The sequence below is a fragment of the Erithacus rubecula genome (assembly GCF_903797595.1).
Source record: "Erithacus rubecula genome assembly, chromosome: 2".
In the NCBI taxonomy this organism is placed as follows: domain Eukaryota; kingdom Metazoa; phylum Chordata; class Aves; order Passeriformes; family Muscicapidae; genus Erithacus; species Erithacus rubecula.
Window position 1 is genome coordinate 69,671,540 of NC_136685.1, and position 26,996 is coordinate 69,698,535.

Genomic DNA, 26,996 nt, shown 5'->3' on the forward strand with positions numbered 1-26,996 from the left:
GCCTTGGTAGGCCTCACTCGCTTCCCCCTTTTCCCGGCCGGCCCCCTCGCGGGAGTCCGGAACCGCGGTACTCAGGGGTCCACACTCGCTTCGGGGGTCTGAGCTGCCAGCCCCCGTCTCATCCACACCACACTCGCTCGCCTCCCGTGCCCGCCACCGGTCTACTTACCGGTGCTCCAGGCGTTGTCCTGGTTCCGCGCAGCTCCGGGTCCGGGGTGGCCAGCTGTCCCAGAGGGCCTCTTCGGGGTGGTGCCTCCCCCTCCGACGTCCTCTTCTGGGCGTGGCCTATCCCGGACGAGCCCCCAAGTTGTAATGAATGTAGCAGGGCCAAGGCCTTTATTAAACAGCTCTTTATTAATGGGGGGTCACAGGGAGTAGGCCCTACGCCTGCTGCTGCTGCTGCTGCCAGGCAACGCCGGGAGGAGGTCCTGCCGATCCCGACCAACGTAGGGATGGGAGTCTCAGCCTCACGGACACGTCCGAGATCTCAATAGTGGCTCATTGGTCTGGGGGTGTCATTCTTCTTAACTGCCCTTTAGGTTGCGGTGATTAAACAGTTACGAAGGACATATTGCAGGTGACTTGGCTTGTTAGTTGAGATGATCTGTGAACTTGGGTTCGGTGTTGGTTGACTATTTTTGTGAATCTTTTCTTCAACAACAACTTCCGGTAATGGTGGTACTGGGAAACTTCTGGAGATTTACATATAGGGTGTGGCTAACTTGATAGGCAGGCAGCAGCAGGCCGGAAATGAGGTAAGGGAAAGGGCGGAAATGGTAAGGCCGGAAATGAGGTAAGGGAAAGGGCGGAAGGAGGAAGTAACTGGGATAGGGGAAATACAATAAACCAGGGTTTGAATTACATAGGGACTACACATTTAACTGGGGAAAAGAACATAACAACTTGATCAAAGAACCAACAAACGAATGAGTGGATAGAACGATAAGGTAAGCAACAATCTTTTTAACTCTTCTAGCAATGTTGTTTTATGGTTTTCAGCTAAGACTTTTTACCACACCTGGGACAGGCACCATGGAGAGCCTGCAGTGCCACTGAAGCCCTGGGCAAGGTGCTGGCAGGGGAGATGAAGGGCTCTCCAAACGAGGGTGTGTGGCCTATTTTGGGGTATTTATAGCATAGCCCTCCTTTGTTCTGCTCTGTGTCCTTGAGGGGGGAGAGTCAATTATGACTGTCAGAGCTAACACCACTGCCCACAGTCATCACAGGAACAGAGAGGGCTGTCAGCAAGAAACAACCTGGCACCAGGAGCAGGTGGGGCAGTGAGAGGGGCTGGGGACCTGTAGTGCAGCCTGGCCTTTTGCTAAAGGAGTGATGCCCCCACCCTTCTCTGCAGCTCCCCTCCAACCCCTCACTGTCAGTGCTGCTGTCACTTCAGGAGCAAAGTCCCTGGAGGCAGCATTTCCCACTAAAGCCAGCCTGACCCACCTGAAGGTGTGATAACCTTGCCAGCTGCCAGTGGCTCAGGCAGTGGGCAGCAGGTCCCTGCAGCCAAAGGCACCTGTCCTGTGGAGGGATGAGCCACACTCTCCAGGTGGAATTAATTCCAATTCCTCCATTTCTTGCTTGGGGACTGGTGCTGTGCACAGATCATGGATGGAGACTCCATTTTACCAAGCCAGAAAAAGATAACCCAACTCAGTGGCGTTTGTGCTGGAGAAATTCCAAATATCAGGAACAAATAGGAATCACAGTGCTTTACTTGTACAAAACATTTGTGGTGCAATTAAATGAGCTGCTGCAAATGTTCCACTGATTCTTTGTTACTCAGCAACTACTGTGGTGGTTGAGCACTGGATAGACTAAGCTGAGTTTTCCTAGCAGAAAAATAATGAAAGAAAATTGCAATGAAAGAGACTGATGAGACTGGTGACACAGCAGGAGGGAAATGAGGAGCAAATGGAAGTTTGGCAGCCTGGAAAGGTTAGGTTTCAAGCAGAGCTCCTGGGAAGAGGTCAGAGGTTTACCATCCTATTAGGAAATCAAGGGAAGGCAAGTTGTGAAGCCAAATGGAATAATTTAAAGGAAGCTAGTGAGAGGGAGAGATGGGGACAGAACAACACCTCTGGGGAAGAGATCTGCCTGGTTTGGGACAAAGGAGTTTGGTAGGACTACTATAATCCTAATTTTCCCATTAACTGAGCAATTACAGAAGACACCAACACATACTTTGAAGATACATAATTTCAGCTTGAAATTAAAACTGGTTGAATCTTAGGGGCACTATCTCAAGTTAAAAGGAAAAGCAAATTAAAAATGAACGTTTGGCCAAATCCCTGTGGCTCTGCCTGTGCAGGCAGGACAGCTGATCTCACTGCTGCCATCAGGTAAGGGAGCACTCATGCACAGCCCAGAGCACTGCTCCCTGTGAGCACTGATCCTGCTTGGAGCTGCCTCTCTGGAAACCCATGTGTGCTCATCCATGGGAATACAGCCTTGCTCTAACTAAGGGAATTATTTTAGTTCCTCCACCTGCTTTAACCTATTTTTCATCTTCCTCAAATTCTCCTTAGCATTTTTTTCCCCATCTGTTCTTTTTTTTTTCACTTCTATTTTGCACTTCCCCATTCCCTTTATTGGCTGCTGTCAAAGATAAGGTGGATCAGGTTCATTGTTAGGCTGATCCGATATGGCCCTTTTTAATGTTCTTCCTTGGATAACAGCTTGCTAAAATTAAATCATTTAGTGAAAGGACAAATTAAATCATCAGCTGGAGTTCTTTTTTTCTGTGGATAACATAAAAGGATGTCTGTTGCATTTCATTTGAATTAAGGATATAATCATATGCACATTACTGAAATTATTATGTTTCATAAAGTGGTCTTATTATTTTCTGCATATTTTTCTTTGTGTGTGGAATCTTTTTTCTTTCCTATTAAATTGCATATCCATGGAGGATTTGGGGGCACTCAGCCAGTCAATCCAATTTGGAGTTGGATGGTGGCAGTAGTGGACTAAGTCCCTTATCTGTTCCCTTCAGCTGTTTTACTCCTCTGCTATTGATGGAAACATAAAATTAGAAGTGGAATCAACTCATAGGAAGCAAGAGCCCAGCAAGAGACTTAGGAGGGAAAAGTTGAGGAGGGAGATTCTGGCTAATCTCTCTACAGCTGGGGTAATGTGCTGACAGAATTGATTTTAAATACACATGCAGTAGATTGGGTATTTCACAAATATTGCCATTTTATTTATCTTAGTGGGCATCAAAGCAAGTACAAGAAGAAAATTGAAATCAGATTGGTAATGGTTTGGGGTTTTTTTTAGGAATGTGATTTATGGAATTCTGGTTTCCTGTGTGATGTGTACTGGGAAATTATGAAGTTTGAGGAATGAACAGGAGGTCTGAAAGTGGATTAGCCATTTCTACAGGATGATAGCAGAAGCATGTAGAGGCACTAGGTAGTGTTTATACATGATTCTGTGCATGCTTCATGTCATGTACAGGCTATGATGGAAAAGAAGCTCAAGCACTTGAAATCAGTGGTCGCAATGGTACAAAATTTGATGGTAATTAGAATTAGAATAAGATGGACCAGACTGCCTGGTGTGTCTGTGGGATTCATAGTTCTCTTTGTACCTTTTGATTCTGGACCAGAGAGGGCCTTGCATTTCTTCTACATTGGTATTTCCCAGTAGGCTAAATGGTGACAGCTTCCTACAACCCCCCATGACCCAGATTGCTGGAGCTGCACAGGATTTGAGTGATGTTGCTTTCTTTATCTTTATACAAACCTCTCTGCTGTGCTTCTGTTTTGGGCTGGCATTTAGCACACTGACAAATGCAATCTCTTATGTAAGGGGTTCTCCCCAGGGAGGATGCTCTGCCTCTTGTATCACAGTGACGTGACAAAGAAAACCTCACAGTCAGCATCATACCCATCAGCAGGCTGGTCCTTCTGCAGTGAGGGCAGGAAAAGGACAATCCTTTGTGCTCAAGGGACAGATAAGTACATCTTCCTTCTCTTGTATAAGGGTTTCTTGCCATAGCCAGTACAGAGGACTGATGGGGTAAGCACCACCTCTTGGTAGGATTCATGTCCTTCAGGTCACTTCCCTCTTGTCCATGGGCTAACAAAGATACTCCTAGGGCTGAATTTGCCCAGGTGGGGAACAAGCAGAGCTTTGGAAGGAGGAGGCCAGCAGGGAAGGAGGGAAGCAGAATCTCTGTACTTACATAAGAATGTTAAAAGATGCTGTCATAGATGGAAGGAAAATGTAGCAAAGGGAAAGAGAGGACAAAAGCAGAATGTAGGTGTTTTTCAATTCAGGAAATGTAATACTGAATGAAGCAAAAGAACACGTTGCTGGTGTGAGAGTGATTGATTTGGTTGACTCTGTTTGCTCCCTCCTACTGGGCAGCTCAATGGGCTGCTGAAGAGAAGGCCACATAAATCTCCTATAGGTGAGGTGTGTTGATGAAAAAAGTTGGCATCTTGTGGACTTGCCTCCTCACTTGACTGATGCTGATGTCTCAGAGCACAGACATGGCTTTTTGGATCTTGTCCAAATTCTCAGTGGTGCTGCGAGGGGCCATTTCTCCCCACTCCTGCACTTGTGCAGGCACGGGCACCTCTGAATCACGATGCTGATGCTGAAAGCTGATTGTCCTGGTCTGGATTAATGCCTGTGGTCTGAAAAGCTGCCTGAAAGCTGCCATAAGTGCAGGAGAGGTGATGAGAATGGGCAGCTGGGGGTGGTGTCAGAAAGAACCTTCCTGTACAGTGGTGACACAGATTTTTGCCGGATTACAGCGCTCATCTCATCACCAGCTGGCAGGACACGAGTCTCCATGCTCACAAGAGGCCTCTCCTGTCTTGATTCTCTGGTGCAATGTGGGAGTTCTTGTTTATTTATCAGAAACAAAGCTGAAAAGGGAAGGGGAAGCTCATGGCAGCCTCTGTTTCTGCAATCTGTCAATCTGGTTAAAACTCACCAGTTATAATATCCTACATTTTTCTTGGTTCCTTTGCAGCTTCCAAGGCTGCTCATTTTCATGGTCCTGTACTACATAGAGGAGGCTGTGGTCAAACCCACTAGAACTCCCCGAAAATTTTGTCCCAGTGCCTAGAGTGAAGGCAGATTTCACTGGTCTCTTGGTCTTTCAAAGTACACAAAATATACATTCAGGGTTCACTTGAGCTGCTTGCAGAATAGAAGAGCAAAGCCCATCTCTCAGGGTATTTATAGATCCCTCATTGCTCAGGGAGATTTACTCGCTAGGATTTCTCTCTTGCTAAATAAGGACTGCACTTTTTGCCTTTTATTATATATAGTAAAGGAGAAAAGCTGCTTGGGCCTCCTTTCTTGAAAAGAGGCCTTCTCAGTGAGTTGCCCTTGGATCAGTTCCTTAGCCCTCTTGATAGAACTCTGCCCACCCTTTCAGGGACAAAACTTCACTACCCCCTTTGTGGAAGTATTTTCTTTACATGGGAAGAGATTGCCACATGGTGGCAATTTACCTCCACTTTGCAGTTGTATATACAAATGCCCAGCCCAGTCTAGATTCTTTTCCAAATATGTTTTCCTCCAGCCCTTCCTTTGTCCTTAAGAAGCACTGGTGCTTCAATGTTGAGATTACTCACTCCTTGTTTGGTTTTGAGGGGGTGTTTGTCCCTCTTGTCTATTCCCTTCCACTCCACAACACTTATGATGCCAATACTTCTTTCTTCCCCCTTCCAACCCTCCTACCAAAAGAGGATATTGGGATAGGTTTGGGTTTTATGTAATCTTGACTACTTTCTTAAAAAGCCATGTAAATTTTTCTCTACAGGCACGAATGGGATGACCATAGGAACAGCTGAGGGAGCAGGGAACCCTGTCAGGACAGGTGCAGAGGGTTGAGGCAGACTGCAAGCCCAGAACAGCTTCCCATGACTCTCCTCAAGCTGGCCCAGGGAATAAATGAGGAGCCCTAACCCAGTCTCTGCTGAAATACCACTGAAACCAAATAATCCCTAGGAGAAGTTTGCACAGGTACTTTTTAGAAAGGCAGCAAATGAGACATGAGTGCTGTGTAGCAGTCACTCTGTGAGGATGTTAACCCTTTGGTGCTCTGAAATGTCCAGAGCAGAGCCCCATTCCCTGCTGTCCCTCACATGCAGCTGCTCAGGGTCCAGCGCTCTCATCCTCTCCTCTCAAAAGAGCAAGCACCCCTGAGGATGCTGCTTGCGAGTTGATCTGTACACTGAAGGAAAAGTGTCTCACTCCACTGCATAAAAACAGCAAGAAAGAGAGGATTCCTGGCACAGCAGGAAAGCCAAGATGTCCCTGGAGTCATTCCAAAGTCTTGCAGGCCAATGTATTTTTACAGCATCACAGAAACATGAGATCTTATTTTTCAGGAGTTCTGATTATAGGTTAGTGCCTTTTGTACTTCCTTTGTGCTTTCTTTTAGATATGGATTTGTTAAGAAGTATTGAAATTGACCTCTTACTGAAATTTTTCTGTGTCAACCTACCACTTTTTGTTGGCATATATGTTTAAAGCACTATTTTCCTCTGTTTTGAATTTCATTCTTGGCTGAAATAGATTTAGAAGTGTATTTGTTGAGCAATGTTTAGGATCAAGCACCATATTTTGCTGTTTAACCATTATAACAAGCATATACTCAGCAGACATTCTGAATAAAATTCCATTGTATGGAATTGTCCTTAGCTGTGAATTATATTTTTCATGACAGATTTACTCCTCTGACAGAGAAAATTCAGTATGTAGCTGCATTTCTATTACAGATACAGTCTTCTGCTAGCCAACAGATAAGCTTGTTATCAGCAGCCATGCTTCTGTGGCACTCTTTTGGGCTGCTGCCAAGCTTTGCCATCCTTCCTTTCATGAGCAGATCAATGTGCAAATATTTGAAAATCCTAAATAATATAATAGCGACTTGAATTCATGCTTGAAAAACCCAAAAAAAACCCAACCAAAACAACACAGAACAAATCAATTTCAAAACTCTTACACCAACATAATGTACCTAATACAAATGTAAAGGAAATTAACCCACAAGCACCAGAGGTTTATGTCCAAAAAGGAGACAGAGGAGTCCTTTTTGCTTTATTGGAATAAAGAGAGAGGCCATGGGGCATTCCCCTGGGATCTCTCAAATTTTTGGAGGACGCAGCCTCCCTTTTTATCCTAATTTCCCGACCACTTTTCCCTCTCTCTTTCCCCATTGGCTGAGGTACTCGAGAGGCACAGACTTCCCGGAACGCCTGACACCTGACATTCCCCTCTAATGTATAACCCTCCCTTTTAATTTTTAATTCTTGTAGAATTCAGTTTTCCCCCTCCCCGTTGCTTCTTTCATCTTCTGTTACCCAATTTTATTTACCAGCAAACCTACAGTTTGTTTGTAAAGGCAAATCTCTTTTTCCATTCATCAATCAGTGTAATCCCTCCCATTGTTTCTTTTATCTATAGGTGCTAACTTTACCTACCAACAGATTTACAATTTGTTTGTAAAGACAAATGTAACATTCCTCTCACAAATATACAAAACCAAGAAGCACAGCTGCCATTCCCAAAGCTCCCTGACCCATGGATCATGTAGATCAGCTTTTCCTTCCACAGTGGAAACCAACCTTCCTTTGCCTCATTGCCACATCAGCCCTCAGAACATGCAGTGCAAATGCTGGGAAGAGGAGTCTGGGTAAAGAACATGACAAAGAATAAGTGGACAGGAGAGATCACACTGTGCTGTGCTTTTCACTCTGCATAGGAGCAATGCCAAGGTGTGTGGGGTGTACAGTCACCCGTTAGAATTAAGCCTAAAATCCAGAGATGACCAGCAGGTGCAGCTGTGTTGTCCACTGTGGTTGCTGAGGGCATCCTCTGCTGGTAATTGAGCACCTGCATTTTTAAGGAGGCAGTGAATCTCTTCAGCTCACAGTGCCACACAAGCTGCTGGCTTCAGCCCAAGCGCATTTTATCTCCTCTGCTCTTGTGAACTGTTTCTCTGTTCTCCTCCTTGCAGTGGAACAAGAACCTGTGGAGATAAGATCCTTTTTCTCCCCTGTTGCCCTTCAGATGAGAGGATGTGCACTTGGAGTGATGCCCATTAGCGGAAGCGGTGTTGGAATACTGGAATCAAAAAATTCCCCTTGGAGAAACAGCAGTGGTAAAAGGAGAAAACTGAATAAAGCAAAGTGACCTTGGTGGACAGCTATTGAAGGGGAAAAAATGGGAAAAGAAAGAAGGAAAACTATCTGGAAATGGGTTAATTTGGGAGGGCAATATAAAATATAAAAAACTACAAGAAAAGGAATGGGAAGTCAAAAAAATGTCACAACAAGCAGAATGAGAAGGCATAAGCAATAAAGCAAGAGAGGCAAAAAGATTAATCAAATCTCTCCTTACTGCAGAATTGTACCACAACTTGCCTTATGTTTTTTAAAAAATGTAAATCTATAAATAAACCTCGTTGACTATTTTTTTTCCCTTTGGGGGGATATAAAAGATGCTAATAAGTTCTTACAAAGGGTAAATAGTTTAAGGAGATGATACAAGTATACTGAAGTATTAAAATGAAGATCAAAGCTAGGAATGCCAGTATAGGGTCTCTAGGTTATCCATATACTGCTACAGCTCTAACAGATTAAAGACTCATTTGAACATAAAAAGATGAAAAATCATAGGGATCATAGTAATTATAATAATGCCTTGATTACAAAACATAGTAAAGGCTGATATTTTTCAGGCTCAGACCAAACAGTTCTTTATGAGTAGTTCCATTAAAATTGCAGGAATCATCTTGGTGGGATCTGTTCCTCATCAAGAGTAAGGATTTCCAAGGTCAATCTGCTAAAGCACAGTGATGTTTTTCTACTTTTATACTAGTTTCCATTCTGACCCTTGAGTAGTAAGGGTTACAGTGATGTTTTGACTGTTCACTTCCATCAGCAGCAGCACAGTTATATAGAGAAATATTTTTCATAGGGAGAAGAATCTGCACTCAGCAACTTAAACTCATCAGATCACTGAATATTGTTAAAGTAGGTGCTACTTGCAGCAGCAGTCTCTGGTGCCATGGGGATGAAGGTTTCTGCACTGAAACTCTACCACTCCGTGGCAACAAGGGCTGTTCTGGGACCACTAGGGCAGGTAAACAAGTGTACCTACTCTCAAAGCCATAGCTCTCTTGGGCATTAACATTTCAGACTCACTCAGTAGGGTAAAAAAGGCCCTGAATGATCTAAAAGTCACACCACAGAAGAGAGAAGAACAGATCACCTTTTTAATCTCCATTTCAAATGTCACCTGCTATAGTGATATGCTCTCAAGTCAAGTCAGGTTTGTGGAGAGAAGAAAAGTTGTGTTTGAAAGAGAATGTGCTTCTGGCATGGTTTCTTTCTTGCCATTTCCCATGTCAAGTGTAATGATTCTAGGATTTTACATAAATTCTAGAGTAGGATTGGAAATGGATATGTACAATTCAGTGTATTAGAACTCTGGAAATTGCAAGCTCCAGCTAAAAAGCAGCAGGTTTGGTGTTCATACCTGTGCATTCCTACCATTTACCTGTCTGTTCATTTTTTCTCTCATGTCTCAGACCTGCTGCTAGTATTATGCACGGTATGATCACTGTCACCTTCCATACAGGACAGGTAAATAAAGAAGGCAAAACCCCATGAAAAAGCTACCGTGCCTTCGTAATTTTCTTTAGGATTATGGCTTCCAACATAGACTTGAAATCTGTGGCTTGGATTCCCCTATAGGTCTGCAAGAAATCGTTAGAGTACATCCACTCCTGCTGCTGACAGATGGTAGAGCAGAGAACAGCAGCTATGAAGATAACAGTATTTCACCCACGGGTTTTTCTTACTATGTAGTAGCATAAGGTAGCTGTGAAATCAGCGTGTTTCAGAACACTTCTTGCAGTACTGATTTTTCCGGTTGGAGGTAGCCCCAAACACACAATCAGTCTTGAAATTCTCAATCTCAGCACAGAGGTTAGCACCAAGAAGAAGAAGATACCTAGCCAGATGACAGGCAGGTTTATGTGGGTCACGGCTGTTTCTACTATGTGCCAGAGGTCAAACCTGCTGCTTTTCACCCTGAAATGGGGAACTGCAAAGCTTTAAACCCCTCGGGGATTTTTTCCCCTCAGCTTGTCAAGAGAGTGGCTCGGTGAGATACAAAAAGGAGCTGCAGAGAGGAAAGACTGAAAAAAATTGAAGCTTTAATGTATTCCTACTCTCTGACCCCATTCCTCCTTTTCTGTGCATCAACAGTTTTAATAATCTGCCAAAAGCAAACCCTGAAACTAGAAAACCCTTTCCTAACCAGTGTCACAAAACCCCTTGTCATTTACTGAGAAACATGATGATGAGAGTCAATGGTTTTAATACGTTATCTCTTCTTCTATTTTCTTTTTTTTTTTTCCTTTTCATTCGATAGCACTTAGTTCCTCATTTTTTAATAGCTGTTTTGAAAAGACCACTTTGCATCTTACAACAAACAAAAAATTAGGATCTGCTTATGGATTTGAGCTTAATATGGTTAAGTGGCTGTTAAAGAAGATAGATGAATAGCAATAATAAAAATCAGTGAAATCACTCTTACATATAATCTCCTCACTATGAAATAAGTGCTACATCCACGCTAGGCGTATGTAAACAAAACAGATGAGGGATTTCCCACTGCTGGTCTCTTTCTTCTAAGGGTGCTTATTTTCAGTTCATAAACTCTCGGCTGTCATCCCTGATTTATCTTCGCAGCAGATTCCTGTTGGGGTCACAGGGCTGGGAGCTGGGGCGATGTGGCACGTCCCCCGCTCGCTGCGCTCCGCCGCTCCTGCCAGCCACAGCGCTCGTAGCTGGGGTTCGTGCTTGCCTTTTAACCCCTTTCTCATCCCTCCCTCTGTCAGTGCCTGACATTTTGTGCATCTCGGTTGTGCTCCAACATGGTGAGAGCCGTGAGAAGGAGAGGCACGAGCTTAATTTGTTGGTGAGCATCCTCCTTAAATTCGGTGACGGGAGAGAGGGCTACTAGAGATAACGAAACCCCGCCTGCGTTCAATCTGCTAGCCAAACAATGGCTTTATTTAAAGATACGAAGACATCGCTGTGTAGAGACCCTTTAAAAAATGTTTTAGCCTTTCCCAGCCGTAGAGAGAGCGACCACTTTATTTGCTGGAAAAGGGCTCTTCCCGCCCCTTCCTACCCCTGCCCAGCCTCCGCCCCCGCCTCCCTTCCCCATATATTATTCTCTATGCCAGCGGGGCTGGAGCAGTCCCCCGGCGGTGCCTGCCCGCGCCCGGCCGGCGGGCGGGCGGCCTTTGGGCGCTGCCCCGGCGCTGCCCGGCCGTGCGGAGCTGTCTGCCCGCGCCGGGTGCTGAACCGCCCGCGGCGCTCCCGGCCCGCGGGGAGCCGGCGGAGGGGGCTCCGCGGGGCATGGGGGCAGCCTGAGGAGCCCCGGCACAAAGCCGCGCCGCGGCCATGGAAGAGGAGCTGAAGTGCCCGGTGTGCGGCTCGCTGTTCCGGGAGCCCATCATCCTGCCCTGCTCGCACAATGTCTGCCTGCCCTGCGCCCGCACCATCGCCGTGCAGACCCCGGAGAGCGAGCAGCACCTGCCGCCCCTGCTCCACCCGCGGGGCCCCGCGCCGCCCGCCGCCGCTCCGGGAGCGGGGCCGGGAGCGGGGCCGGGAGCGGGACCCGGAGCGGCCGCGGGCTCCGCCGCCTGCCTGGACTCGGAGAGCGCGGCGGGCGGCGGCGGTGGCGGGGACCACGCGGACAAGCTGAGCCTGCACAGCGAGACCGACAGCGGCTACGGCTCCTACACCCCCAGCCTCAAGTCCCCCAACGGCGTGCGGGTGCTGCCGCTGGTGCCCGCGCCCCCGGGGGCGGCGGCGGCTCCGCGGGGCGCCGGCCCCGCCAGCTCCTCGCTCACCTGCCCGCAGTGCCACCGGAGCGCGTCCCTGGACCAGCGCGGGCTGCGCGGCTTCCAGCGCAACCGGCTGCTGGAGGCCATCGTGCAGCGCTACCAGCAGGGCCGCGCCGCCGCCGCCGCCGCCGCCAAGTGCCAGCTGTGCGACCGCAGCCCGCCCGAGCCCGCCGCCGTGCTGTGCGAGCAGTGCGAGGTGCTGTACTGCGCCGCATGCCAGCTCCGCTGCCACCCGGCCCGCGGGCCCTTCGCCAAGCACCGCCTGGCCCCGCCGCCCGCTCACCCGGGCGCCCCCGGCGGCGGCGCGGACGGCGCGAAGGGGGCGGGCGGCGGCCGCAAGCTGCCGACGTGCGCCGAGCACGACCTGGAGAACTACAGTATGTACTGCGTGAGCTGCCGCAGCCCCGTCTGCTACCAGTGCCTGGAGGAGGGCAGGCACAACAAGCACGACGTGAAGGCCCTGGGAGCCATGTGGAAGCAGCACAAGGTCAGTCCCGAGAGCCGCCTGGGAGCTGCGGTGATGCCCAGAGCTGGGGTGATGCTCAGCGCTGGGGCTGGTTCATCCCAGTGCCCCCACGGTGGGTTGCAGTTTGTGAGACATGAGGTTTTTCGTGACCACCATCCTCTCAGACTTTTCTCTCTTCGGAATGGCACTCTTAGGTTTTTGGCCCCTCCTGACTTCCCACTGACCCCACAGCCTCTGCTCAGAGTTGGAAAACCCAAACTCCTTCTCATGTTGGCATCACCTTGGCCATGAGATTCAACCAGGTCTCAGGCAGATAGCTGGAATTAGCAAGTCCGTCTCACTAGCTTGTTCACCTTCCACAGGGTCCTTGGCCATCCTGTCCTCAGCCTTCCTTCCCATGCTGTCGCAGTGGCAGCAGCTACCTGTGTAGAGACAGGGTGGTTCCTCTTTCTTTTCACCACTCCCCTTTCATCCAGGATTCAGTGTAAGTTTCCACAACGTATGTCTATGAAGGAGAGTGGCCCACAGCCACCCAAATGTTTTTAGACAAGCAAGCATGCTACACATGATCATGGACACTGGGTGTTCTCCTGGGCTGTAAAAAGGTCTCCTCCCACTCCATTCTCAAAGAAACCAGGAGTAATGGCTGGAGGGGCTTTCATGACACAAAGATAAATAAGGAATTGTAGATGAGGACTAGGGACAAGTAAAGCTTTTTATGATTCACACATCATCACTGTCTGATTCATGCTTCTCTGCAAGTGATGCTCCCTATCCCTCTCTGATATCAGAGCCATTCACTTGGCTACACAGGGGTTTAGTGAAGTCTGGTAGAGCCGGTGGGTCACTCGGTCATGCTTTCCTTGCCAAAAATAAGGCTTTGCAACCATGTGAATAAAGAGCAAGATGTGGCCTTAGAAGTTGAAAATGTGTATGAAGTTAGTTCTTTCTTGCTGAGGGTGGTGGAAATTGATTAGTTAATATTATATGAATGTACAGAGGGGACTTCAATACCTAAGAGTTGAGGACAATCCTTTGGAGCTTCCTGCTGTCCTGGAGATAAAGGACTTCTCCCACAGCTATGCAAAGAGCGCTTGATCAGCTCTGCTGGCTGCAGGATTCCCTTCTTTTTACTCTCTACCTGCAGTTAGCAGTAAAGAAAGCACAGAGGGATCCTTTCAGACAGTGCAGGAAAGGTCAAAATCCAGACTGGTGTCATCATCCCTCGATCTTGGAGTGGCTGAGCACAAGATAGGCTAAGGTAATTGACAAGGCAAAAAACTGACTTTCTATTTTAAGATCCAAAGAAGATGCCCCTTGGGGTCATGTGCATTGTTTACCCATGCAAGAAGAAAGACAAACTTCTTCTGGAGGAGTTTGGATGTTCTGCCAGCAGCTCAGCCATCATTAGTCCCTAACACAAGAAGCGTTTGTGCAGAGAAGTTCTCTTGGCCCAGAAGCAGAAGATTAAACATTTGGAGCTGCTGTTCATATCCCAGTGTCAGAATCCACTTCTGAACAGAATTGTTTTGATGAGCAGGGTCTGAGTTCACAGTTCAAATGTGGCTAATGTTTTGGAAAGCATGAGAGACCAGCTTGTGATGTATTATGATCCACCTTGAGTTAAAACTGTTTGATGCCTTTTGGAACATCACAGTCCAGTGTAATCAAAGTTCAGAATCAGTAATTTTCTCTCTTTCCTACTGTGAAATATTGAAAAAAACCCTTTTGGCTTGTATTTTTACTGCATTTTTTTCTGTGACTGAGGTATCACAGAACATGATTTTCCCCTTGATTTGCATATTCAACCAATGTCAAAATTCTAGTGGAAAGAAACTCTCAAAATTAAGTAATCTGGAGCTTCTGAAATTATGCTCTTGTGAATATTACATTTTCCAGAAAAATGTGCTTTGCACAAAATAAATATAATGGAGCTGTATAGCCAGGCAGCCTAAATCATCAGCTCACATTCATTCAGATAAATTGTTTTGGAATTGGATACTTCTGCTTAGAAATAGTTCTCTGATACAGCAATTTCTACAAGTTTATTACCTGCAGTTATTTTGGCCAAACCATAAATTACTTACACTGACTGGTATGCTGAATGTAATTTAAGGTTTATGTGTTCTCTCCTGATGCTCCAGGCATACCTGGTAGAGGCAGCTGAAAGGTTTGTTCCTAGACCAAGATGCCCTTTGTTTTTTTTTTTGTTTGTTTGTGTTAGCCCTTTGGCTCCTCCTTTGTCTGGCCCTTATCCAGTGACACAGAGGGTATAACCTTGTCCAGGCAGGGCAGACCATGCAAAGAAATGTGCACTAACCCTCAGCTGATACCAAAGCTATGCTGGACTGGTTGGCCCCTGTTAGTGGTGCAGGCTCCCCATTGCACTGCTCTGTGTAACTTCTCTTACAGAGAAAGTAAAATTGGTGTGAAATAGCAACAAGGCTCCAATGGCACAAATCCATGAAAATCCGCTGGTTTAGCTGGACTACATTATATTCACTTGCCTAAAAAGTGCATCTGGACCAGCAGTTCAAGGTCATTAACATAAACTCTTAGTCTTCTGCTGAAGTTTAGTCTTTTATGTCTTCTTAGCAAGTACAGTGGTACTGTAATCACATTTGGGTAGGACTTCAGACCTGTGAATATGAGGAATGATGGGAGACACATTTCAGCTCTGCCCATTCTAAAGGGTTAACCATACATGTGTACCAAGATGCTAAAAACACCCACAGCTGGATAGGTCTGTGGAGGGCAGGCAGGCAGGGAGTTGCAGGCAAGTGTAGGAGTCCACATTCCTGCTTTTATTTCCTGACCTAAAGACTTGTGTTCCCAAAAACATGTGGTCTTTATGAGAATTCAACGCCAGGACAAGCTTATCTAATCAATAGCCAATCTGCTGCTAAAGAGAGATGGAGGGAAGGCAGGCTAAATGAGCATGAACTGTTTGGTTGAAAAGGTGCATGTCCATCATCCAGTTCATTTTCTGAAATCAGAGGTCTTCCCTGCTCATCTGTGTTTAATTACTTACCCTTGTAATCTCTATGTTCCTGTAATTGCTGGAAGGAGAAATTTGGTATCCATCTCCAGCCCTCACATCTTTGGTTTAAAGACCAGATATTAAAATTAAGATAACACCAGGTGGAATACTGTTTGTCAGGAGATATTAATTGTCCCAGTCAATGGAGCTTGTTACATCCAGTTCAGCTTACAATAAGTATTTTTGCAGTATGAAAGATTGTTCTGGTCGTTCAGGGCATTTTAATGGCTTGGTTGGTTTACTGAGGACTTAGTCATGTAACTCCACTTGATTTTAATGAGAAGTGCATGACTAAATTCCTCTGACTTGCAAGGTATCTTTTACAAATGCTTGGAAAAACAAAGCTATTATCTCTAAATGGGCTTCACAAATGGAAATCTGGCCTTCCACTCAGCTTCATGCTGCAGTTGAGTTAATGCAACCACAGGTTTTAATGAACAGATCGATTTGCTTATGAGCCCTTTAGACAGTGACATGGGTGAGTTTTTGTTGCAGCTCTCTGTGATGGGAGTGTGCCAGGAGTCACTGTGCTGATTGCCATTGGTGTATGTGCTGCTTACAGTTCATCTGTGGTGGTTTTCTACAGCTGCTGTGATGCCCACATAATGCTTTTGTCTCTTCTGATCTGGTGAAATGCACTTTGAGGTGATTTGAGAGCTGGGGCAGATGTTGGGAAAGTGGAAGTTTTACTTTTGTCAGGACCATCCATTGATTTTGATTTGAAAGAAAAGAACTCTTCCCTCCTTGGGACTATTTGGTCAGGACAGTCAATGGCAGAGAATATAATGATTCTGCTGCTTATTTATTTCTTGCTCATACCCTAGGTGTTTTGTCATGTGCTGCTTTCACCTTGCTCTGTGTCGTCTTGACAAATCAAATGCTCAGATTTGCCCTGTGAGTGGAGCAGAAAGTATGGTCAATAAGGGTGGGATTCAAACTTTGGCAAACATAATCAGCCTGTGCGACCTGACCTCAAGTCCTGATTGACTGATCTGGCAGAAGACAGAGACTCTTTCAAGGACCTGGAGTTTGCTTCTGTGGCCTCCCACAGTGTTAATATCAAACACCATCATTTCAGGTTTTTGTGCATTTGCAAGGCTTTGTGTAGGAAAATAGTAAAGATTCAAATATTGAGAAATAGCCACGGTAATGTGTCTTCCCTTTACATTTTTTATTAAATAATTTTGTAAAGCATATTCTCATCTAGAATTTAACACTAATGTGCTTTCAAGGGGCCACTTTCCAGCCTCTTGTTCCCAGTCTTACATACATCCAGAGCTGCTCCATCCCAGGTGCAGAACCTCGCAGTGACATCAGCCAGATCTTTGAGTACACTTAGTGAATCCTGTTGGGACTCACAGACTTACAGGGATTCATTTGGAGTAGCAAATCCTGCACAAATTTGGGGTTGACCTGGAGTTAATCAGTCTCACAGTCACAGTTCTCCAGCTCAGGGCACTGGGAACCCCTGAATGCATCCCTGGGTCTGGCAGGAGCAAAACCACTGTTTCCATCCTGTCATCAAAGTTCATCCACAATCCTCTGGTTCAGCTTAGACATCTCAGCTGTTAGCTGAAGAAAGGGAAGGCTAGGCCTAGAGTGTGGACTTCAAAAAGACATGTTCTATGTGCCTTACTGATCAAAAGTTAAAGGACGGGTTTTTTCCAACTTTTGCAGAAACATTTGTTGAGTTGGAGCATGGGAAACTGGAGCCCCAAAGGGACATTAGTACGAAATCTGAGAAGGCAGATTTGTCTTTAAAGTCATAGTATTTATCAGGTTTGATAGGATCTACCACATTGATAAAGATTTCAGACTTGGATGAAAAGGAAGTGTCATTTTGGAAAGCACTTGGGGATTTTTCAGCATGACAGATGCTACTGTGTAAGTGTAAGACTACAGCCTCCTTATACGTGTGGGTAGCTGTCTTACAAAAAGGTGTTTTGACTTACCAAGCTGCTGCAATAAAGTGGAACGTGCAGACACAATACTTGACTGCCCCCACATGCATATTTCACCCTCATTAAATCTGGTTACAGTAAAAGTCTTAACTATTCTTTTCTAGCACAAACACTTTGTGGAATTAGGAATACATGTAACACGTGTATTTTAGCACATTATTAATCATCAAATCCAAGGATTACTAAGAAAAACATTTGCATTTTATCACTAACTTTTTCTTTTTTCTCCTCCTTTTTTCTCCCTTGCAGGCACAGTTGTCTCAGGCTTTAAATGGTGTTTCAGATAAAGCAAAGGAAGCTAAAGAATTTTTGGTTCAGCTGAAAAATTTATTGCAGCAGATCCAGGTAATTGTAGAATATTATCTGTTTTGATAATACGGTAATCAATGGAACAAAGTGAATAATTTATTTGATGACTTTGTCTCCTGTGCTGTTCTCATCTTTCCGGGAATCATCTGACCTTTCCTGAATGGATTTGCTAGGTAAAAATTATTCATCAAGTAATGCCTGCAAGCCTCTCTTAGCTTCTAGATTGTTTGCTGTTTGTTGCAAAAAGCTGATACTCAATACTGGACATCTGAGCTGTGTTCATTAGTGTTTGGTTTAATACATTAGCCATGCTTGTAGGCTCCTCCCTGGCTACAATTGCTTGAATTTGGCATTGAGGATGATCTCATTTTAACACATTCAAAATTTACTGCTAGCTTTTCATCTTACATTTTCTAAAAATGCACTAATTTCTGCAAAAAATCCAGTCAACCTGCCTAATGGAGTACTTGTAGGAATGACTTACACATACTCAAAAATACAGGAATATTCTACTAAAAAAACCCAGAGTAACTGCTGTTAAATCAATGTGTCATTTATTGGAGCGTAAGTTATTTTCATGCCTGTAATTGTCCAGATTTAATAGTCAGAACAAGGGCTCATAGTGAGTGCAGTAATTGAGGGCACAAACCCAAAATGAAACAAGCCTTAATTTCAATCAAATTTAGACTCCTCTCTGCTGGAGGTCAGATGATCCACAAGGTCCTTCTCACCCTCTGGAGTGTACCTGGAAATGTTCCACTGTAGTTGGAGCTGCACAGTGTCCAGGAGGGGACACTGGTTTTCTGCTGCAGCAATGCTCTGCAGCCATGGGATATGCTTCATCTGCTCTTCAGCAGCCCACTCTGCTCATCTTTCATCAACAAGTCCTGCTCTGGTTTGTAGCAGGAAACCAAAGCAGAAGTTCAAAAAGTTTATCATTTATTCATTAAAGTATTCCACTTAAAACCCCAGAGGATGAATTAGCAGCACAAGAGCTGCGAAGCTCTTGGTTTGCCTTGGGGCAGCCTAACTACCCACCCTCACAGTCTTCCATGGCCACAGGGAAGGGAACACACCAAAATGAGAAACTGGTGAAATTAAAGGACATTTAACTGAGAGAAACCAGTGCAAAGCCACTGACTGGCACCTGTAATGTGCTGTATTTTGGCTATAGTGTGAGGTTTCTCTCAGCTGACTTACCCATTTAACAGTTATGTAGCTCAGCTAGTCAGTTCATTTAGACTTTTTTCAGTGTCCTAGGAGAAAAGACAGGCACCTCTAGAGAGCACTTCTTCCTATAGGTATGAACAGCTATTTTAGAATGGGATAACCCATCCAAAACAGCAGTCTAACACCAATCTTTCTTGAGTCATCTAGCTCCATTACAAATGTATTTTTCCCTCCTGAAACCTAGAAGTGGCCCATTATGACTATTTATGACTATGCTGTAAAATCCTTTAATGTGTTTCAATAAAATCACTGCCAAATTGCTCTGCATAAGGGAGCTGCTACAGTTGGATCAAAAGACCAAGCCATTTATTTGATGCTGCTCATTGCTTAAAATGCTGGAGAAGAGCTCAGAAAAGGAAATTATATCCAGCAGTCCTCTAACATTTAGCCAAGTCTGGGCACAAATTGAATCTGACCCTTGTGTTGAGCCAGTCTTCATCCTGAGCCTGAGTGAAACGTCGATTTTCAGCAAACCTAAACAGCAAGACTGATCAGCTGCATGTTATATTCCTGAGTAAAACAAGGCTGGGGCATGGCTTCAAGATGATCACCCACACACTTTAACCCTTAAGGACCTCCCTAGAGTGGTTTCTCCCGTGACAAATTCACTCTCATGCAATGTTGGAGCAGCCTTTGATGGCAGCACGTAGCGGGGAATGCTCCTGGTAGTCAGCTTTGGTACAGCCACACTCTTAAAGGGGAAGGGGTTTAGAGGTGTCATGAGCCAATCTGTGCCTTTTGACATTTGGACAAAAAACAGTTGTACTGTTATTTTGTGGAGGAACAGATGAAGCCTTTGTGCATAGGTTTATAAGCAGACACACATCTCAGAGCAGGTTATTTACAGCAGAAATCTTAGGATGGTTGCCACACTTGCATATGGACAATTACCCTTCAGCAAAAATGTATTTTAGTAATACTTTTACACAAAGGAGCAAGCAATATGCACATTTTATTATCCTTTCTCAGTGCATGGCAGACCAGACAGCCATCCACACTCTATCTCCTCTCTGAGTTTGCCAGAGCTAGCAGGAACCATGCTTTTATCTTACCTGGGGCAGTTTGCAAATTCATAATATACTTCTCTTTTCCCTGCTTTCCAGATCTGTTGTTTCCCCCTTTTTTCCCTGCCTTTCTCTTCTCTGAGGTCACGTTTATATCTCTTGGTCTTTTCTTTTCAGATTCTGCCTGTTCCTCATTGCTCCTGTTGCTTCCTTGCTTCTCCTTGTAGCTGTCATGATCTGATTTTCCCATTTTCCCATCTGCTGTAACAATTTCATACTTTCTCATTCGAAGGAGGCATGTCTCCAAACACCCCATTTGATGCGTGAGCAGAAAATGAGGAGAGAAATGATGCACTGCAGCCACCACTGATTCAGGCTCTGTGCACAAACCTGCACTGCAAGAGTAACAGAATGGGAATGGGTTTAAGGGGGAGCTGGGCGTGGTACAAGGCAAGGAGGAGAGATGCAAACAGGAAGAATCCAAGACAAAGCAGTGAGCAGGAGCTGAGCTGTCTGGTGTCTCCCCACCACCAGCTAAACCCCCTCTAAATCTCACTGGCAGGGCTAGGGCTGCAGTGGGACATCTCTGGGAACACTGGCCTGCATCCATCTGGAGAATGGGATGCACAGGCCACAGAGGGAAGGGAGAACAGTGCTGAAAATTTTGAGCTCAGAATAAAGAAGACAAAGCAAATGAGTAGAAAATAAAAGCAAATGAGCTAAGAGATAGCAATGAGTTAAAGGAGTACAATGGGTTAGCAAAGCAGTGCTTCTCCTTCAGTACATGTTTAAAACCTCAGATTTAGTGGTGTTGGTTTTTTTTTTTTTTTAAATTGGGGTGTTTGGGAGGAAAGTTGACAGCTGACCTAAACATGTCCTTGGAAGAGGAGCTTGAAAGTTTCTTCCTTCTAGTCTGATTAGCAGAGGAGGTGAGGGAGTCTTCCTTTGCATGGGTACTACAGCAGCAGTTCCAGGGATTTGTATAATGCTAAATTGTTCCCAGACCCTACTAAAGGCTCAGTGTTATATACCTCATGCTGGTTTCTGCCTAGCAAAGAATTTTACCAAAATGTGAATAGAAACTTGCCTCTTTTTTTAAAAGCTAATCCAGCACATAGCTCCACAGCCAAGTGCTAGCTATTTTAAAAAAAGTACTCGAAGCAATACACAAACCTTAGGGCTTTGTACCTCGTTAATTTCCTTGTAATAAGGCGGTAGACCAGATTCTGGTCCATAATTCTGTTCTAATTGCTGTGGTACAGAGCCAGTGATTTCAAAGTTGCTACAGTGGGATAATTAAAACAGATTGGAGCAGAATCTTCTTATGTATGTATGCACTGTGTATGTTACATTTAGCATTTCAATTATTTGTACTACATCTGTTGTCAGGAAAGTGCCAGTAAATCAAGGTTTTGAATAAGACCATTTGTGGTGTGGCATCTTACTATTCCATTTTATAGCATGCAGCTATTACTGGTACAGCTGTAATGGAATTAGAAAGGCAACAAAAATGCCGAGGGTATTGAAAGGAAATATTTTCTGAACAGAAAAGCAGGTATGAGCAATAGCTTAAGCTGCAAAGTGTGCTTTCTTTGATGGGTATGGCTCTCTCCTGGTTGCAGGAGAACGGGCTGGATTATGAAGCCTGCCTTGTGGCTCAGTGTGATGCCTTGGTTGATGCTCTAACACGGCAAAAGGCAAAACTGCTCACGAAGGTCACCAAGGAACGGGAGCACAAGCTGAAGGTGAGCACTCCTCTCATCAGCTCAGCACAGCTGCTGATAGATGCCTGGTGTGTTTTGCCAAGTTCTCCAACCCTTTACACCCTGAAATCTCCTAGTAACCAAATCCTAAAGTCCTTTAGCAGGTTCCAGTTCAGCAGTTTAATGGAACTGTACCTACGCATGTTAAATGATGGACATACTTCAGCAGTTTGTTGAACCAGCCATCAATCTTTATTTATCTGATGGTTTGGGGCTATCTCTTGAGAGGTGCTTATCAGTGAAACATGTGTATGGTTTGGATTTTGGACCTTCTGTCTGAGCAAACAGTTGTGATTTTGATATCTCCTTGAATCTTTAAATGCAGGTACGCCACCTCCAGAAATACATGAGCTACTTAAAATCTATTAAAGAAATATAGTAAAAGGACATGGCAAGAAGAAATCTAAAACAGTTGAGCAAAGAGGCAGTCAAGAAATATTTAAATAGACACATTTCTTAAAATGCTGATCTTTATGTGATTTTGAGGTACTATAGTGCCATTCACATTAAAAGTAACTAAGAGAGAAGGAAAAACTGAAGTTGATTATCTAACATGTCAATTAACAAAACCTACCTGAGATCAGCATTCAGTTTATTGAACAGGAACCAGAACTTAAGACATACTGCTGACAGCACAGCAAACTCTGCAGCTTCTTGCTGTCACAAGTTGTCCTACAGAACACAGTGCTATTAGACCTAGTCCATGGCTATGTGGCTGCAGAACCAAGGCCAAAATCTGGAAAAATGGGATGCAGCTATTTTATTTCTTAATTCCAGCAATGTGTTCTTGAGCAGAACAGGTTCAATGATAAATTGTGTAGAGAGTGTTAGAGTATGATCTGCAAGAAAACGCTTCAGCAGTTTGCCTCTAAAGTGAAGGACTTTATAAAAGCTCAGATGTTAGGGAAAGTGTGACTGGAAATGTGAACACTGCAAATGCAGAGACATGTTCTGTGCCCTCTTTGCTCCAAGCAAGCCTAATCTTTGAGCAATTAATCTGCTCTGAAAATTGAGATTCCCTGTGCAAAACATTTTGCCAAGCTAATTATCGGTATTTACTATACAGAGCAAGTGAGTGAAGCTGATGGAGATACAGCAATGGCCATATGGCAGCTAAATTAAGCATAGATTTAACACACTCTCCCATTCCTGGTCTCTTCTGAAAGAATTTTATACAATTCACTGCAAGCTGAGGCAGCCATAAAATTGTACTGATGTTTGTTTTCCAGGTTGTTTGGGACCAGATAAATCACTGTACACTGAAGCTACGCCAGTCAACAGGGCTTATGGAATACTGCCTAGAAGTTATCAAAGAAAATGATCCCTCTGGGTTTCTACAGGTATTTTTCTTCCTAATGGTCTGTGAAGAAAAATAAAAAAATTAAAAAGAGAATATTTTAAGCTAGGTCTAAAAATGTGTAGCTTTGTTAATTAGCCCCTTCCACCTCCAAGGCATGTTCACCTTAACTACTATAAGCACTGTCTAAAAACTCAGAGAGCTTGGTGACTGCATGAGTGTCCCAGCAAAGAGGGCATTTTAACATCTTAGCAGAGAGGACTTTAACATCTGCCTGAGGTGGGGAGTTACTGGTCACACCACTCCCCTAACTCCTGATGTCTTTCATTTTGCCAGCCCCTCCTTCTGGGCTGAGAGAAAGATGCTGTGCAGTTAATGATGGCTTTTTGCAGAGTATTTTATTCTCATCTGAAAAACCCAACACAGGGCCCCACAGAGCTCTCTGATTAATTTGAAGAGGTCAGTGACTCAGCAGAGTAGTACTTCTCCCCCCTGTGCTTCTACCCTTTGCTTCCCCATGTAAGAGAGTCCTTTCAACACCTGCCCTGTAAGGAAATCTAGTCTGAAGGAGCTTGCATGTAGCTTTGCTTCACTGAGATTGTTGCATCAAGATCTGTGGCAGCTCCAGGTGCTTTTTCTTTGCAAAATAATTGCCTTAATTTGCCGATATTGTTTCTTAGGTGCAAAAAGTAAAAGTGTCTATTGACGAGGCAAAACATAACTGTGTTATTTTCCTAAAAATTATTTTGCTCATTGTAATACATTTATTAATTATTTTATTTCCTAAAAAGAAAGATACATTAAACAAAATAACCTGCGCACGTGAATACGAATGTCAGGGGTCTGTCAGAGCATCCCTAAAAAACAGGATGAGAATTAGCCAGCCTAAACCCATTAGCACTCCAGACTGATTGTCACTGTCATGTCTGGTCTCAAGCAGAGAAGGGAATATGTGGTGTAGATTAATCTCAAGATTACACAGATTTTAACAGGACAAACAAAACCTTTAGGTGTTACCCACATGGTATCTAGATATATGCTTTACTTTCTTCCCAGCTTGCTTTCCCTGTAACTTTCATGGCTTCAGTTTTTATAGCCACTCTTCATTATAAAAAAAAAAAAAAAAAAAAACTATTTTTGATTTTACTTTTTCCTGGTTTGTCTAATGATGCTTTCAAGACACCCAGCAGACACTCAGGCACTGCATTACTTTGAGCAAGTACTCCTGCAGCCAGGATATTGATGTTGTTTTCCACAGAGCCAGGTTTTAACTTCCAGAAGCATCTGTTGTGATTGTTTTAGTTTGACTTTTGGTCTGATTGTCTGTGGGCTGAGCTAGAGCAAAGCTTTAAAAATTAAATTCAGTTTTGATGTAATGGTAGGAAATCCATCATATATGTGAAAATCTATCTGACAATTTATCACCCTCACTGTGAGTAATATACACCTTCCTTACCATTTGATTTTTTTAATCCTTTAGCTTTCATCCACTGAATCATCTCTACTGAATGGAGAGACTCAAACATTTAAGCCTCTCTTTGTGCAACTTCCTTTTAAACAGGAGAGCAAAAGTAGACCATGCAGATCAGAGAACAGAGTACAGAATTATATGTGGCATTCAAAGGCATGGCACACAACATAATCTGAACAGGCTTTATAAATGCAGTTTTTACTTTCCTAGCCTGAGATTTATCTTGAAAAGACAAGATGAAAGGATGCAACATAAATGAACCTCGCCCCAAAACAACCAGATTCCATCTCATCTGTTTTGCTATCTTAATCCTATTTCCTTTGTGCTGTATCTCACAGGCATTCTGTCATTTTTAATGTGTGCATCTGCCATTTCATTATAAACCTGGTACTCTCTTTCAGATTTCGGATGCTTTAATCAAGCGTGTTCAGGTATCTCAGGAACAGTGGGTCAAAGGAGCCTTGGAGCCCAAAGTATCTGCTGAGTTTGACTTGACTCTGGATAGTGAACCTTTACTGCAGTCAATTCACCAGCTGGATTTTATTCAGATGAAATGTAGGGGTGAGCTTTTATGATTTTCCTTTTTCTGTTTTTCATGCGTGTGTTGAAACAGTGCTGGGAGGTGTGAGGACACTGAAGGAGGAAAGAGGAATAACTTGAATTTGCTGGATAGTTTTAAAAGGTTTGCAGGCAAATTCAGGTTTGGAAAGGTGTGCTCCCCTCACTTGTATAATCTTTCTGAGCTGAACAAGCTCAGATAGAAATAGCAGACGCACTTAAAGATTGTAAAGATAAATTCTACAGAATAAGGCTTTGAAGATTAGTAAGACATGAGCTGCATGAAACTTCATGCCATTTTGCAGCATTCCTCAGTTTGACATGGTTAATTCAAGATACTAATTACCTCTATTTTGTCAGAAACAGCTGAAGTGGAAAATAAATATTGCACACATACACACACACACGTGCTTGAAAAGAGGAAAAAAACCCAGCCTTTGACCTTTGACTTGTATCTGGACTGTGTTGCAAACACATCTTAATAAAAAATCATGAGGAAGAGATTCACAAGGGGAAAGTACCATGGCTATACCACACAAGGTTATACCATCCCATGGTTTCAGGTATCTGGATAAATCTGATGGACAAGCTAGAGAGAACTGAGGTTAAAAAATGTAGCTAAAAGAAGAAGCTAATGAACAGGACATGCCACTTACATTAAAAGAAAAAACAATAACCAAAAAAAACAACAACAAGAAACAAAGCAAAACAAAAAAAACCTGAAAAGTAACATCATGAGGTTGTAATGGGGCTAGTTTATACAGACCAGGATGAGTACTGCATCAGAATTAGATAGATCTGTAGAACAGTTGGATTTGAAAGCTATTGTGGTCCTTGGGAATGGTGGGAATGATGTCATTAGTTTCTCCCAGTGGTGGTTCAAGCCTTAATTATACTTGTGGGTGATAGGATAGAGGCTGCCAGAAGTCAGTGAATGGGTTAAGGATATTTGTGTAGTGATGTCAGATGTGCTTTTTTCTTTTTGTTTTAAGCAAGCATAAAGAATTTTGTTCAGCTTATGTGTTCTCTCCGGGCCTAATTCTGCATCTAAGACACCCAAGATGAAGTAATTAGGGTGGATAATTTGGCAGATATGTGGAGCAACAATGTACAAACAGTTAAAGGCCAGAGTCTGCTCACCAAGAATGCTTTGCATCTTGGCATAAACAGGCTGTGTTAAAGTTATTCAGTAAACTTCTGTGAGCTGCTCTTTTGAAATGTTGTCAGACAGGCAAGTGGAGTCAAGAGAGGAGGAATATCATTGGTAAAACTCCTCTGAATGCTGTCTGCACTTCTCTTTTTAAAATCAATTTATATTTAATGTTAGCCATATTTATTGTGAAATATATTTTAAATTACCCCCCACTCTCCTTTACAAACATTTAAAAAATTTAGTTAAACTAGTTACATAGATTGCTAATTAACCACAGGTTACCTGAGGTGAGAGCAACTTAGGTATTTGGCTTGTAGACATTCAGCTGGCTTTAAGTTTGAAGACTTACAAAACTTTAATTGAGCCAGATTCATTTGTGCTTTCTGAAAGATAATGTTATCTGTTGTGTCTGTGCTCTCATTTATCATTAGATGGCAGGGAAGCTCTAGTAGCAAGTTGGACACAGTCTGAGGAGCAGAGAAGAAGACAGGACTTTTTGCAGCCCAAACTTGTGCAGAGCTTCCAAATACCCTTGGGGTTTGCTCCCCAGAGGCAGGGTTAGCCCTCAGGAAAGGGTTTTGCTTGAGCCAGCTTGGTCTTGACCAGGGATTATCTGCTGTATGTCCCATCAGGTTGGTCAGCACAGCCAGTGTGACTGTGCACATACCATGCAAAGAATAGTGGGAAGGGAGTTAACCTGGCCACCATTCCTAAGGTTTATTCCCTTTCACACCTCTGTGTGCCCAAGCAGGACAAGCCACTGACCAGCTCCAAGCTAGCATTCATAGCCACTGGGAACTCTTAGTGTATAGATGTGTATTTATCTTCATTTATCTTCCTCCATT

The 26,996-nt window shown here is 44.0% G+C and overlaps 1 protein-coding gene across 3 annotated transcripts in view; it reads left to right on the forward strand.

The window, feature by feature from the left end:
* Nucleotides 1-11,453: 11,453 nt before the first annotated feature.
* The window catches only part of TRIM67 (tripartite motif containing 67), a gene marked incomplete at its 5' end in the record, with an annotated part of 33,738 nt that continues 18,195 nt past the window's right edge, over nt 11,454-26,996 (forward strand). For 2 of the 3 annotated variants that reach the window (XM_079330731.1, XM_079330733.1), the window contains 5 exons: nt 11,454-12,386; nt 17,616-17,711; nt 21,532-21,654; nt 22,902-23,012; nt 24,842-24,995. In XM_079330731.1, coding sequence (XP_079186857.1) covers nt 11,454-12,386; nt 17,616-17,711; nt 21,532-21,654; nt 22,902-23,012; nt 24,842-24,995 — 1,417 coding nt within the window. Of the gene's footprint in view, nt 12,387-17,615; nt 17,712-21,531; nt 21,655-22,901; nt 23,013-24,841; nt 25,002-26,996 lie in introns of all 3 variants that reach the window. The other variant, XM_079330732.1, reaches the window with a different exon arrangement.